The 11,964-nt window shown below is 46.4% G+C and overlaps 1 protein-coding gene across 2 annotated transcripts; it reads left to right on the top strand.

Annotated features, from left to right (window-relative positions):
- The first annotated feature begins 387 nt into the window (after positions 1–387).
- On the top strand, positions 388–10,111 carry LOC142882870 (uncharacterized). Of its 2 annotated transcripts, none has more exons than XM_076017579.1 (10): positions 388–545; positions 2,040–2,169; positions 2,282–2,483; positions 2,563–2,845; positions 3,539–3,580; positions 3,663–3,745; positions 3,855–4,046; positions 4,485–4,563; positions 6,944–8,782; positions 9,296–10,111. In XM_076017579.1, the coding sequence occupies exons 2-10, from the start codon at positions 2,078–2,080 to the stop codon at positions 9,301–9,303; spliced, it is 2,820 nt and encodes a 939-aa protein (XP_075873694.1). In that variant the 5' UTR covers positions 388–545; positions 2,040–2,077; the 3' UTR covers positions 9,304–10,111. The 2 variants fall into 2 exon arrangements, with proteins under 2 accessions (XP_075873694.1, XP_075873695.1); XM_076017580.1 differs by having other exon boundaries at positions 2,043–2,169.
- The last annotated feature ends 1,853 nt before the right edge of the window (positions 10,112–11,964 follow it).

Below are 11,964 nucleotides of genomic sequence, written 5' to 3' on the forward strand. Positions count from 1 at the left end.
CACGCAAACAAATTAGAAAACAAAATTGTTTGAGGTTGAGTAAAATTAAGGCAATATCACATTTTTTGCACAGACTTGTGTTTTGCGGCTTTACGATTCATGTTTGAAATTTTCAAAATATGACATCAATCCAGCTTTTTTTTTTTTTTAAATAAAAAAAATTAAATAAAAAAAATTAATTGAAATCAACAAAATCGACAAACCAGGCATTACATGCTGAATATCTAACTTAGAGAAAGAATCAATACTTGAATTTAATAATAAAAACAACAACAACAACAACAAAAAAACCATCTCCTCTCTTCGCTTCTCTCTCCTTGCCTCCCACCTCCCTCTGCCCCCTTCTCCCATCCTACCACCACACAAACACAGACGTGCAAAGAGCTGTCATGTGACCGGGCAGGGCCTATAGGTGTGGCGGGACGGGAGATTACGGTGGAGTGGAGGGGGCCCCTCTCGCTTCCTCAAACCTCTGACAGACAGACACTCACGCGCAAACACACAGGAGAACGTTGACGCACGATGGAGAATATCAGTGGCAGCAGGTGAGTGTCGAAGAGCTTATTTTTTTTTCTTTCTTTCTTTTTTTTTTGGTCGCGTAGGTCAGAGTTGTGTTCCTTTTATTTAAAGTGGAGAGAGAGAGAGAGACGGAGAGAGCCGTTTAAGGGCAACTAATCCCTCTTAGCCAGGAAACGCCTGTAAGCTTATTTGGGAGCAGCATTACTGCTTCCAGTAAGGTGACATAGCGGGGCTGAGGACATAGCCAGGTGCCGTAGCGTCTTATTTAGTTATGTGTTCCTTTAGTTAATTCAACCATTGTTGTTAAAATGCTAAAATAATGATAGTAATTTTGAGAAATACATAAAAATGCCTTAATTTCGTTAAGAGACAAACACTGGTTGAAAAGTTGCTCCACAAAAAAAAAAAAAAAAAAAAAAAACCTGAACGACGCCGCGTGTATGCACGTAAATGCAACGGATAAACAGGTGATTACTCGCGCTTGGTGCGTTCAATGTCAGGGTGAACTGTTGTGGCGTAGCGACAAGGTTTTTTTTTTTCTTCTTCTTCTTCTTCTTTATTTTTGCTCGACACGTGACTTGTCCTCGCGGCGTCTTGACGGTCTCTCAGCGCGCAGCCGTGAAGTTGGCACGCCGAGATGAAACCAACGAGCTTCGAGCGTGAAACGCGCCGCCAAGGCGTCGACTTTAATCAATGCATTCCTGCGAGATGGCCAGCAGCCACCCAAGCCCGAGAGGTCAAAGGTCAGGTCGGAGGAAGGTTCAGTTCCTTGAGTGAGACGCGCGGTTCCTTGGAGCGGATTGGAAAACGTAACGTAACGGAAAGTTAATCAGCCAAAAGTGTTTTCCCACAGTTGAAAAGAAAGAAAGAAAGGGTGTGCGGACTTCGGCTGTAGTCTTCATTTTGACCACTGTTAGAGACGTGAGTTTGCCATTTTGGCAGTAAATAAACAGCACGCTGTTAAATAGCAAGAGTGTGAAGTGTTAGTAGTGCGGTTTACGCAGATGTGCAGTATTTTTTGGAAACAACCAGAGGGGAATTATGTTTATTTACATTCACATGCAAGCGTTTGTTTTATTATTTTTCCTCGTGGAATTAAAAACTGCGTATATTTATGCTACGAGCGTTTTGCCGCACAATGCTAGCTGAGAATGTTTGTTTGTTTGTTTGTTTGTTTGTGTGTGTGTGCAGCACTTTCTAAAAGAAAACCTCTACGAATGAAATGATCAACTTTCTTACAAGTGTGCTGTTTTTTCCGAATCTCAGCACGCTTAGCATTGCAGTTCTGGTCCAGAGTCTTATGAATGTTATTTTCCACACCGAGAACAAGTAGTCTGTCAACAACGGCAGGGTATAACTTCTTCTATGAAGTTAAAGCCTGGTGTTGGGGAGAAAACTGGAATAAATAAAAACTGGAAAAGTCAACACGTTGTTTGACAAGTTAGAGATCCTTCCAGTGCTTACAGCTAAAGAAAGTGAAACCGTCTGTTCTAACTTGTAATTCTCTGCTCTACCGGGAGAAGGATCAGATGAGGAGAGACCTACTGGTTCCCTTGAGATGGACGAAGAAGTGAATCCGTTGGAGAGGAACCACTCTCTGTGTGTGGTTCTGCCCAGCGGGCTGGAGAAGAATGCCACAGTGCACGGGAGGTAGGTCCACACGTTGAGGAAGCGTCATGTTTCTGTATGTGTACTATTGGCACAAGGGGCCCATTTCATACTCGGTTGTTTTCGGGGGCGGGATTTTGAATTGTCTTGGCAGCAAACCAGTGATGGATCTACTGGTGACACTCTGTGCGAGCTACCACTTGAGTCCGTCGGACTACACCGTCGAAGTTCTCTCCACCAACAAGAACAACATCAGCTTCAAGCCAAACTCCCCCATTGGCTCACTGGAGGCGGAGAAGATTGTCCTGAAGCCTAAAGGGGTGGAGGAAAAGATCAAGAGGCCTTACATCCCTGAGGTGAACAAAATCAAAAAGTGGTCTCTGTCAGAGAAAGCGTTGAAAAATGTTCCTAATTCGTGGACTTTGCTCCCTGCAGGCCTCTGTTCGTCTGCTCATCAACTACAACAAGTCCCACAAGGCTGTGGTGAGGGTGAGTCCCAGTGTCCCCCTGGAGCTGCTGCTGCCCGTGATTTGTGACAAGTGCGAGTTGAGGGAGGAAACCACCGTCCTGCTGAGAGACTCGCAGTCCGGGGAGCCGCTGGAGCTCACCAGGAGTTTGAACGAGCACGGCCTGAGGGAGGTGTACGCTAACGACACCGCCGCCGCCACGGCCGCCGAGTCTGCAGACCCAGGATGCCGATCGACGTTGCCCCAAGCAGGTATTTTCCAGTAGGAAACCCGTTTGAAAAGACAGTCAATGGAATTGTTGATCAAATGAGGGTTTTTCTGGGGCCCTTTATTGACGAGCTAGAGCAGGCGTGGGCAAACTTTACAAAATTACTTGTTGGCCTGCCAAACTTGAAGAAATGATATTAATAGTCAGTAAGTCCTAACGTAGCTGTATTTTATAAATATTTTTCAGTGTTTTTAGAGTCATTTCAATAAAGAGCTATGTACCGTGCGACTTCAAAGACACTGTTTTGTTGTGACTTTGCTTTGTTTCATTTTCAATTGACATTAAAGCAACATGTTTTCTACATCTGTCACCAAAACACTCCATTCATCTGCTGCTGCTCCGGCTCCAACCCCTCTGTCACATTTTACAACCCACTGTAGCCCATCAGTCAGAACATCTGCCCTCCCCTGGGCTCGAGTCAGGTTCATTGTGAGGAACACTGGCAAAGTGAATTTTGCAGAATATGAGATCTTGAAACAGAACGTGTGAAAATGTTGAACGCACGTTAGTATTCGGTACCTCTGTTGAAATATAATGTCTGACTCAAAATGATGTATCCAACACTTGTTCTCAACCCTCTGTGTTCATCGTTGGCTCTTAATTCTTTATTTTCAATTGTTCTGAGTGTGTTTGACGTTTGCTCTGAGATTGGTGTCGTGTTCTCTTTGTGAAACAGCTGCCACGTCGACGGAGGTCATCTCGCCTCCTCTGCCACAAGGTAGCGCATTCTGTCACAAACCTGCTTCCACACCGTTGTTTCTGTCCCCTGCTCTCCTTCTGACGTCGTCCACATTTTTCAGAGGCGCCTCGGAGGGAGCAGGAAAAGAAGAGCGGAGGGTTTCTCGGATTGTTCCGGAAGGGGAAAAAGAAAAAAACTGAACTTGTAAAGTCATTTTCTTTGTTGTTGATGTTCTTCTTCTTGGAATTTGAAAATGCAATTTGAAAAATATCCGGTTGCTGACATTTTATTTTTTCTTTGTTTTTGCTGTTAGGAGGTGGCAACGAGCGCCCCGGCTTCCCCCGATCCTGATCGATGTCGAGGAGCCGGTGTGAACGGCCGGGCCGGGTCGTCCTCCAACGGCAACCTCGCCGAAGGGCCAAAGAAGAGACCCGCCCCCCAGCCGCCATTGGCAGGATCGCTCAGCGTCCCCAGCAGCCTCGGCGCCTGTCACCTCAGAGGGCAGGTGTGCGCTGGCTGCAATCAATGCAGAGAGAAAAGATCTCAAACCAAAACAATACGCTACCAGTCAACAGTTGGACACGGCTGCTTTTTCTTTGTCTTTACTACTTTCTACACTGTAGCCACTGAAGACATCAAATATCTGAGCAAGATATGTGGATTAATGTGGTAAAAGGAAAAAAAAAAGTTAAATACCTAAAAATGTTATGTTCTATATATTTTATATGAAGGGTGGCTACTCTAGATCATTTAAAATATAAAACTTGTTTGAGTTATTTCACACTTTTTTTGTTTAATACATATTCCACCTGTGTTCATTCGTAGTTTTGATGCCTTGAATAATAGTCATGAAAATGAAAAAACCAAAACATTAAATCAGAAGTATGTGTCCAACCTTTTGACTGGAAGTGCAGATGCTAATTGGGCCGTTATTTGCGCGCAGGGATCTGCAGATTCCACCCTGAGGAGCACCAAGCGACGGGCCCCTCCCCCTCCCTGCGCCGACGCCCACCAGGTGAAAGGTACAGCACTTCGCTCCTAATGGTTGACCCTTGACCCCGCCCATTAGGGTCCTTCCTGCGCCATGAGCTGCTCGCGTAGAAACTGTAGTGACCTAAACGATGGGCCGTCAATCTTTAGATTTTTTTTTTTATATGTAATTGGTCGATTCAGGTTTAATATTGATTTAATATCAATTTAATATCGTCTGGTGGCGATCGCAGCGTTACGGTAGCCTGTGACAGAAATGTACCTCTTTTTTTTCCCCAATCTACGTTTTTTTTTTTGTTATTAAACTTTTTATTTGAATAAAAGTGGGTTAATCATGATGCTCTTCAATTTGTATACATGTCATTAAATCATATCAACGTGGGAAATAAATTCAAAAAAAGAAAAGGAAATACAGCCCGCTTTTCTTTTTTTTCTTGTTACGGTAGGAATCAGATGGTTTAGAGCGGGGCCAATTCTTGCGTACAGCAAATCCTTTGGTTGGCGCGGAGGTCAAGAGAGATAGACGTTAAATCAAGATTAAAATGTCAAAGCGAATGCCGTCAAATGGAAGATTTAGCCGTTAAATCCGGCGGCCCGACGCAGCTGTTATCAGTCGGAGCAATTGAACCCCCCCACGTTTAGGGCAATTATAGTGACCCCCGAGTGCCTCCTTCATAGAATATATATCAGCTTCGGACCGTCTCCCAGATAAATCTCTCATTTGTTCAGGCTCCCGTTCCTGCCGTCTTAGTCTGTCTGACAAGGGTTTTACCACCCAGTGTGTGCTCTGCTGCTTGCTGCCTTGAGTCCCTTCTTGCTGAATCCTGTTTTGTGTTTTTGAGACTTGAAAAGAAAACGATCACTCTTTTATTATTATTATTATTATTATTATTATTATCATTATTATTATTATTATTATCATTATTATTATTATGAGGGATGCACCGATAGCGATACCAGTATCGGGTATTCTGCACCTACACTGGCGTTGAGTACTCCACTTGTACTCATAAGATATGTGCCGATACCACAACTGATATCAGTTGTACATTAATGTATATATGACAAGTTGTGACTGTCAAACATGTTTTGTAAAAGTCTGCTGGGTAATGTTGGTCCAAATAACACAACATCTGTGGAAAAATAAACAAAAACAAAGTCATTCTATAATGTGTACTCGGTGTTGGCAAGTACCTGTGTGCTACTTGTTCTGTAAAAATAAAAAGTGGTATTTGCGCATCCCTTATGATTATTATTTTTTATTATTTGATGTCCGTAATCATCCGAGAAAGCCTTGAAGTGCCTCGGATCCCTCCCATGCTCCAATTCTGTCTGAATCGCCTCCGGCGGCGCCCGTGTCTCACTTCACTCCCTGTTTTCGGACGTTGTGCTGCGTCGGCGTCAATCCGAGGCGAACAAACAACTCCCAAACGGGGGGGAAAGAAAAAAAGTTGACGATGGCATTCTCGAGCCCTGTCCTCCTACGTTTTGAAACGAGATGCGGTTGAATGGAAGCGAATGTTTGGCGTCACCGTGAGAGTGTTTGAATGAACCGGTCCGAGGGACTGCTGCACTAAAGCCCAGTTCTCTATCCTCTATCCTGCTTACAGACTCTGTGTCTCCAGAAGGAGCTGGCTGAGGGCTCCCGCTGCCGCCGCCACCGCTGTCTCCTTTTCCTCTCCTCCTTCCACCGTCCCTATTCCTCCTCTCCGTCCATCAGTCCATCCATCCGCCCTCCTACGCTGGCTTCTTCTTCCTCCTTCCCACCTTAGTGGCTTTCACGGATTTTGTATCGCTGCCGACTGCCGACTGTCGCGCTAGAAACGCTTCTGCCTCCCTTCCAAGCAGGCATCTTTGGTGGAAGTTTTGTTTTGGGATTTTCTCAGAAATTCTGTCCCCTTTATGTTTGTCTGTTACGGTCTCTCAAGTTTCAGCAAAATGTTGTGCCTTTTTTAGATCGAGAGCAGCCAATTATATGCTTGCGTTTGTTTAACTGTTTATGTATGTTTGTGAAGTTGAGTTATTTATGTCAGATTGTTGTCATGTCCTAACTGTCGTCTTTAACAAAATTTTGGTTTTGCTTTTTCTTTCAATGTCAAAGTCCTCTAATTTTCGTTCTCAATGTATTTGTTATTCCTCTGTTTTGAATAGTTTAAATCGTCTCTTTCTGAAAAATGTAACATTAATTTTTAAGATGACATTTGTTTTTCATTTTTAACCTCCTTTTACAATAAACTATTTAATCCTTACATTTTTAAAAAGTTCTGTTTCCTTCTAATTTTGACTGCAGCGTATTCAAGGCTTAAACATGAATCAGATATTTTTTGTGTTTTTTTTTTTTTTTTTCTCAAATTTTGTAGCTCTGCGTGACTTTGGCCCTTGACTTCACCAAAACCTTTGCTGTTCCTCTAGGGAACGGAGACCCGCTCAACATGTTGGAGGAGTGGAGAGAGAGCGACGGGTCCGACTCCTTGAACCTCTCGCTGTCTTCGTCTTCATCGCCGCAGCCGTCGCCTCTCAGGCCGTCCTCCTCCTCCTCTTCCTCGCGTCCGTCGCTCTCCCACCTCCACGAGCTGGCCGACCCGTACCTTCCCTCCTTCCGGGGAAAAGACCTCTCCGACGCTCGCGCCGCTCTGGCCAAGGTCCTGACCTCCTCCGTCTCCAAAGGAGCGATTGTCCAGCGCCTGAAGAATTCCTCCACGTTCCCGAAGTTCTCCGGCAGCGGCTCCTCTTCACACGTGACGCACAGGTGTTGGGATGAAGGGGCTCGGTGGTTGGAGCGTCCTCTGGCGTCCGGCCTGTCCGCTGAGCCGGAGTGGGAGGATCCCTCTGAGCGGAGAGGAACGAGCACCTTCAAAGTGGTTCCCTCGGGGAAGCGAAGCCCTGATGATGTGGGAATCGGCCCGGATGTCGCGGGTCAAACCCCTGAGGAAGGGAACGCCAATCGCGAAGCTTCCCCGGAGCCATCTGAGGTCGGGGAGGATCTGGGCTCTCCTGACACTGACATCTCTCTGCTGAGTCGTCGGCCGTTCTCGCAGGAGACTGAGGATCGTGACAGGCCAGTTTCTCACTCGCCGCCACTTGGCTCAGACAGTCAGGTGTGTCTGGGATCGCCACCGCCACCCTCCGAGGTCGGAGATGAAAAGCAGTCTGAAGGGGAGGAGCAGGAAGTCGCAACCGCACAGTCGGACTCGGGTGACGAAGAACCTTCCGCCAGTGATCGGATCATGGAGGCTTCTAGTGGATCTACTCAAAGTTCCAGTGAATTTCCCCAAAACCCCATTGGATCCCTCCAAAACCCCATTGGATCCTCCCAAAACCACATTAGATACTCCCAAAGTCCCATTGGATCGCCTCAAAGTCCCATTGGATCGCCTCAAAGTCCCATTGGATCGCCTCAAAGTCCCATTGGATCGCCTCAAAGTCGCAGTGGATCTCCTCAAAACCCCATTGGATCCCCCCAAAACCACATTAGATCCTCCCAAAGTCCCATTGGATCGCCTCAAAGTCGCAGTGGATCTCCTCAAAACCCCATTGGATCCCCCCAAAACCACATTAGATCCTCCCAAAGTCCCATTGGATCGCCTCAAAGTCGCAGTGGATCTCCTCAATACCCCATTGGATCTCCCCAAAGTCCCATTGGATCACCCCAAAGTCCCATTGGATCGCCTCAAAGTCGCAGTGGATCTCCTCAATACCCCATTGGATCTCCCCAAAGTCCCTGTGGATCCCCCCAAAACTCCATGGGATCTCCCCAAAGTCCCTGTGAATCCCCCCAAATCCCCATTGGATCTCTCCAAAACCTCATTGGATCTCACCAAAACCCCGTCGGATCTCCCCGACAGTCTGAGAGTTCAGATACCGACCTGGAGGAAGTGGAAAACGCGCGGCTGGGTGAAGAGGAGGGGGAAGAGGACGACGCTTTCCCTCCCCCTCCATCGCCTGTTTTCTTCAGCGGGGACGCGGAAGAGTTGGAGGCTTCCCCCCCGCCGTCCTCCCGACCTCTAAGTCCCGCCGGTGCGCATCTTGAGGACCCCCTTCCGACCAATTCTGGCGCCCCCGCCCAGCCCGGGGCCGCAGCAGAACCACGGGAGACCATGAGCGCGGCGGCCCCGTCCAGATTCGCCGAGGCCGTAGCGCTCGCCGTGCAGAGGTCCCGCCTCCAGAGACAGGGGAAAGGTCCAGGCCCTCAGGCCCCCAGCGCTGCTCACAGTGCACTTCCCTCGCCGCACATTTCCATATACCAGTTCGGTAAGTAGTACCACTGGCCTATCATCACAGTACAGCGCGTATATCATCTGTCGAAACCTCAAATTAGTTTTTCGACACGTGCATTTTAGTTCGGAAAATGCTCAGATAAATTGTTGTTATGCCTACAATATTATTGTCACACATTGATTTGGGACAATTATAATTTTACAGTTTGATAGCCACATAAATGGGCAAAGCTAACTGCTTACATATGTACTTCATTGCAATCAGTGCCAATCAGTTGTTAAAAAAAAAAAGCCTTTTAACGAACAATATTGGTATAACGGTATCTCTTTTCATGATATTGCGCTAAGTTTTAGTACAACTTTGGAATAGCTTCAAAACATATTAGGCCTTGACCAAACTTTACTACATTACTTTTTGCCACGCAGACCTGGTAAGCACCAACGACAGACCGTCCTGCTGCATACCAGCTGCCGGAGCCCCTGCTTTACATTCCTGCCTGTGTAAAATGTGGAATGTAAATATTTTGTGTTGTGATCTCTCCCATAGGTGCCTGATCCGTCTCCTCCCACGTCTCCGAGTCCAAGGCTTCGTGTTCAGGCCGAGGATCCAGAGCCAGCAGAGGACGCCAGACCCTGTCGTTCTGTCTCCAGCAAATGTCAGCTGAATAATTGAATATTTCCCTCCACATGCAGCCTCCGGGTTTTTTTTTTTTTTTTTTTTTCCCACAAGAAGCCACAAGCTTTAATTTTTGAGACATTTGTTGACACCTTTTCACTTTCCCAAGTTGGATGTTAACATTAGCCAAAAAAGAAGCTCGGGACACGAGTTGTTGAACTAACAATTTGCTGATTTATTTTTCTGTCTTTTACTTCCTCTGTTAATTTCCGTTTGAATGTGCCAAGTGGATGCATTTTTTAATTAGTGGAAAACAAAATTATTTTTTAAACGTTTGCACTAATCGTTGATTTTCGTCTGTAGTGATATTTCCTGTTTGAGGTTGAGCACGGGAACCCATGAACGGATATGTTTGCCTTTTAGCCACCAGGGGGCAGAAGAGTGTCATTTTTGTTTTGTTTTTTAAAACGGAGGCGTCTGGGTGACGACTTCTGGATTTATCACATCTGATAAATTGTGGACATTTTTTTAAAAACAAAAAACAAAAGATTATTTGTATCTGTTATCGAATCTGATTGACTGAGTGTACATTTTTCTTTTCTTTTTTTTTTTTTAGAAAATGTCTTTAGTCTCACACACATCAATGCATGTCAATGAATCCAAACCACATGCAATATTTATTGACTTCCCTGCGTTTTCAGCGAGAAACAAAAAATCCTAATAAATGGAAACAAACCCATCCTAGAAGGCTTCAGCTTCATGCCAAGCGTCTCAACACCTTCCTGAATAAACTCGGTCAACTTTGCTCGCATGCGCGCAACTGTTATGTCTTTAGCAGACCCCCGTACCTCAGGGCAACACGGCGCAGCTATACTTGGGTGCCAAAAGAATCGGGCGCTGCTATACGTATCGATCCAGGCTCCCTGGCCTTGGAGGAAGAGGAGCGGCGAGGAGCTCGTTGCGAGGTAGAGGCCTCGCCAGAAGCGCCTGTGGCTAGAGCTTCCACAGTTTGCCAGGCCTGGACTGAGTGGGCTCGCTTCAAGACTCCTCTCTCTCTCTCTCTCTCTCTCTCTCGCTCTCTCTCTCTCTCTCTCTCTACCATCCCTCCCCGCTCTACCTGAGGAGAGAAAGGGGAGGGGAAGGAGGAGGAGGACGGTGGATGCGAGGTGGATGATGGGAGGTGACCGCTGACCCTGTCGTGTTTCCCCGGCGTCCCCCCTCCATCCCCCCCAGAGGGGTCGCACGGCCCTCAAGGGCACAGCCGTGTCACACCGCCGTTGTCATAGAGAATGCCATTACCCACCCTGAGGGAGAGAGAGAGAGAACCACGTCTTCCGTTTAAAGAAAGAGGAAGTGTTCACATTGGTGGGTGGGGTGGGGGGGGTGGTGGGGGGGGAAGAAACACACATGCTGCAGAGGAGCTCTTTACCTGCCCGGAGCAATGGGATCCAACACAAGTGACAACTCTGGCATTATCCCACCCCGCCCTCTTATATATTATAGATATTTTTTTCTTTTATTTCTCAAGGAGTTTAAAGGTTGGATTTCAACCCAGATTACGCAGACGAAAGCGCCTCTGATTCGTAATGCCGCGCTGCGAGAAATGCTGCTCCTGTCACGCGGGCACCCGGAGGCCTGTCGAGCGCAGATGAACCCTTTGAGAAGGGGAGGAGGGAGGAGGAGGAGGAGGAGGAGGGAGGGAAAAACGATAAGCAAAGGCAGCGCATTCGGTTATCTCGGGTGGGAGGGACGGACGGACGGAGCGAGCGGAAATCCAGCAGGATTCCAGTCCAGTGGTCTTCCCTGTTCAGACGCATTAATTGAGGAGGCCGCCGCCGCCGCGTGAATGAGAGATTCGCTCTGCGGATCAATCCCCCCTCCTCCTGCCCCTCCCCTCTTCCTCTCCCCTTTTGAGACAAACACACCTGAACAAACAGCCATTGTTTGGATGAGAACGGCTCATTCATGTCGGTCTCAAGATTCCTCGTGTTGCTCATCAGGATGTGAATGAGCAAACACAGCTCATTTGTTTAAAGGAGAGCAATATTATTATTATTCATGTATTGTTTTGTTTTTTTGTTTTTTTTTTGGGGGGAGGGGGGTCACATTTCATTCTCGTCACGCAATGACACGTTTGTGTAAAAGTCCAGCAGAAATCTGCATTCAGGCTACTGTCAGCCTCCAATATAGTAACATTCTTCAGGGATTAGTGAAAAATGGCAAAAGGAAATCCAAAATTCCAAAAATAAATTATGTTTCAGTAAAAACAGCCCAAATCCTCACATTTAATCAGAATAAACAAACAAATGGGTTTAAATCAGATATTATATATATATATAAAAAAAAAAATCTAAATTCTTGGACTCCGGCAGTCATTTTTATGATGATTATGCCAACAAATCATTTATTTAGCTGTATTTGTCAGCATCCCTTTTTGTCATAGTGTGAACATGTTCTGCAAATTTCCTTGGAATGTGTTTTCACTTTCCTTCAAACAGCCTGTCAATAAAATCAGTTTATTTTAATAGGTGAGAGTGCAATTTAAGAAATCAAGGCCAGCTGCTGCTGCTGAGATCAAAACGACCAGTCTGCTTTTTGGT

This window comes from Nelusetta ayraudi, unplaced genomic scaffold (genome assembly GCF_046127955.1).
Source record: "Nelusetta ayraudi isolate G7.1 ecotype Tasmania unplaced genomic scaffold, CSIRO-AGI_Nayr_v1 ptg000006l, whole genome shotgun sequence".
Lineage (NCBI taxonomy): Eukaryota > Metazoa > Chordata > Actinopteri > Tetraodontiformes > Monacanthidae > Nelusetta > Nelusetta ayraudi.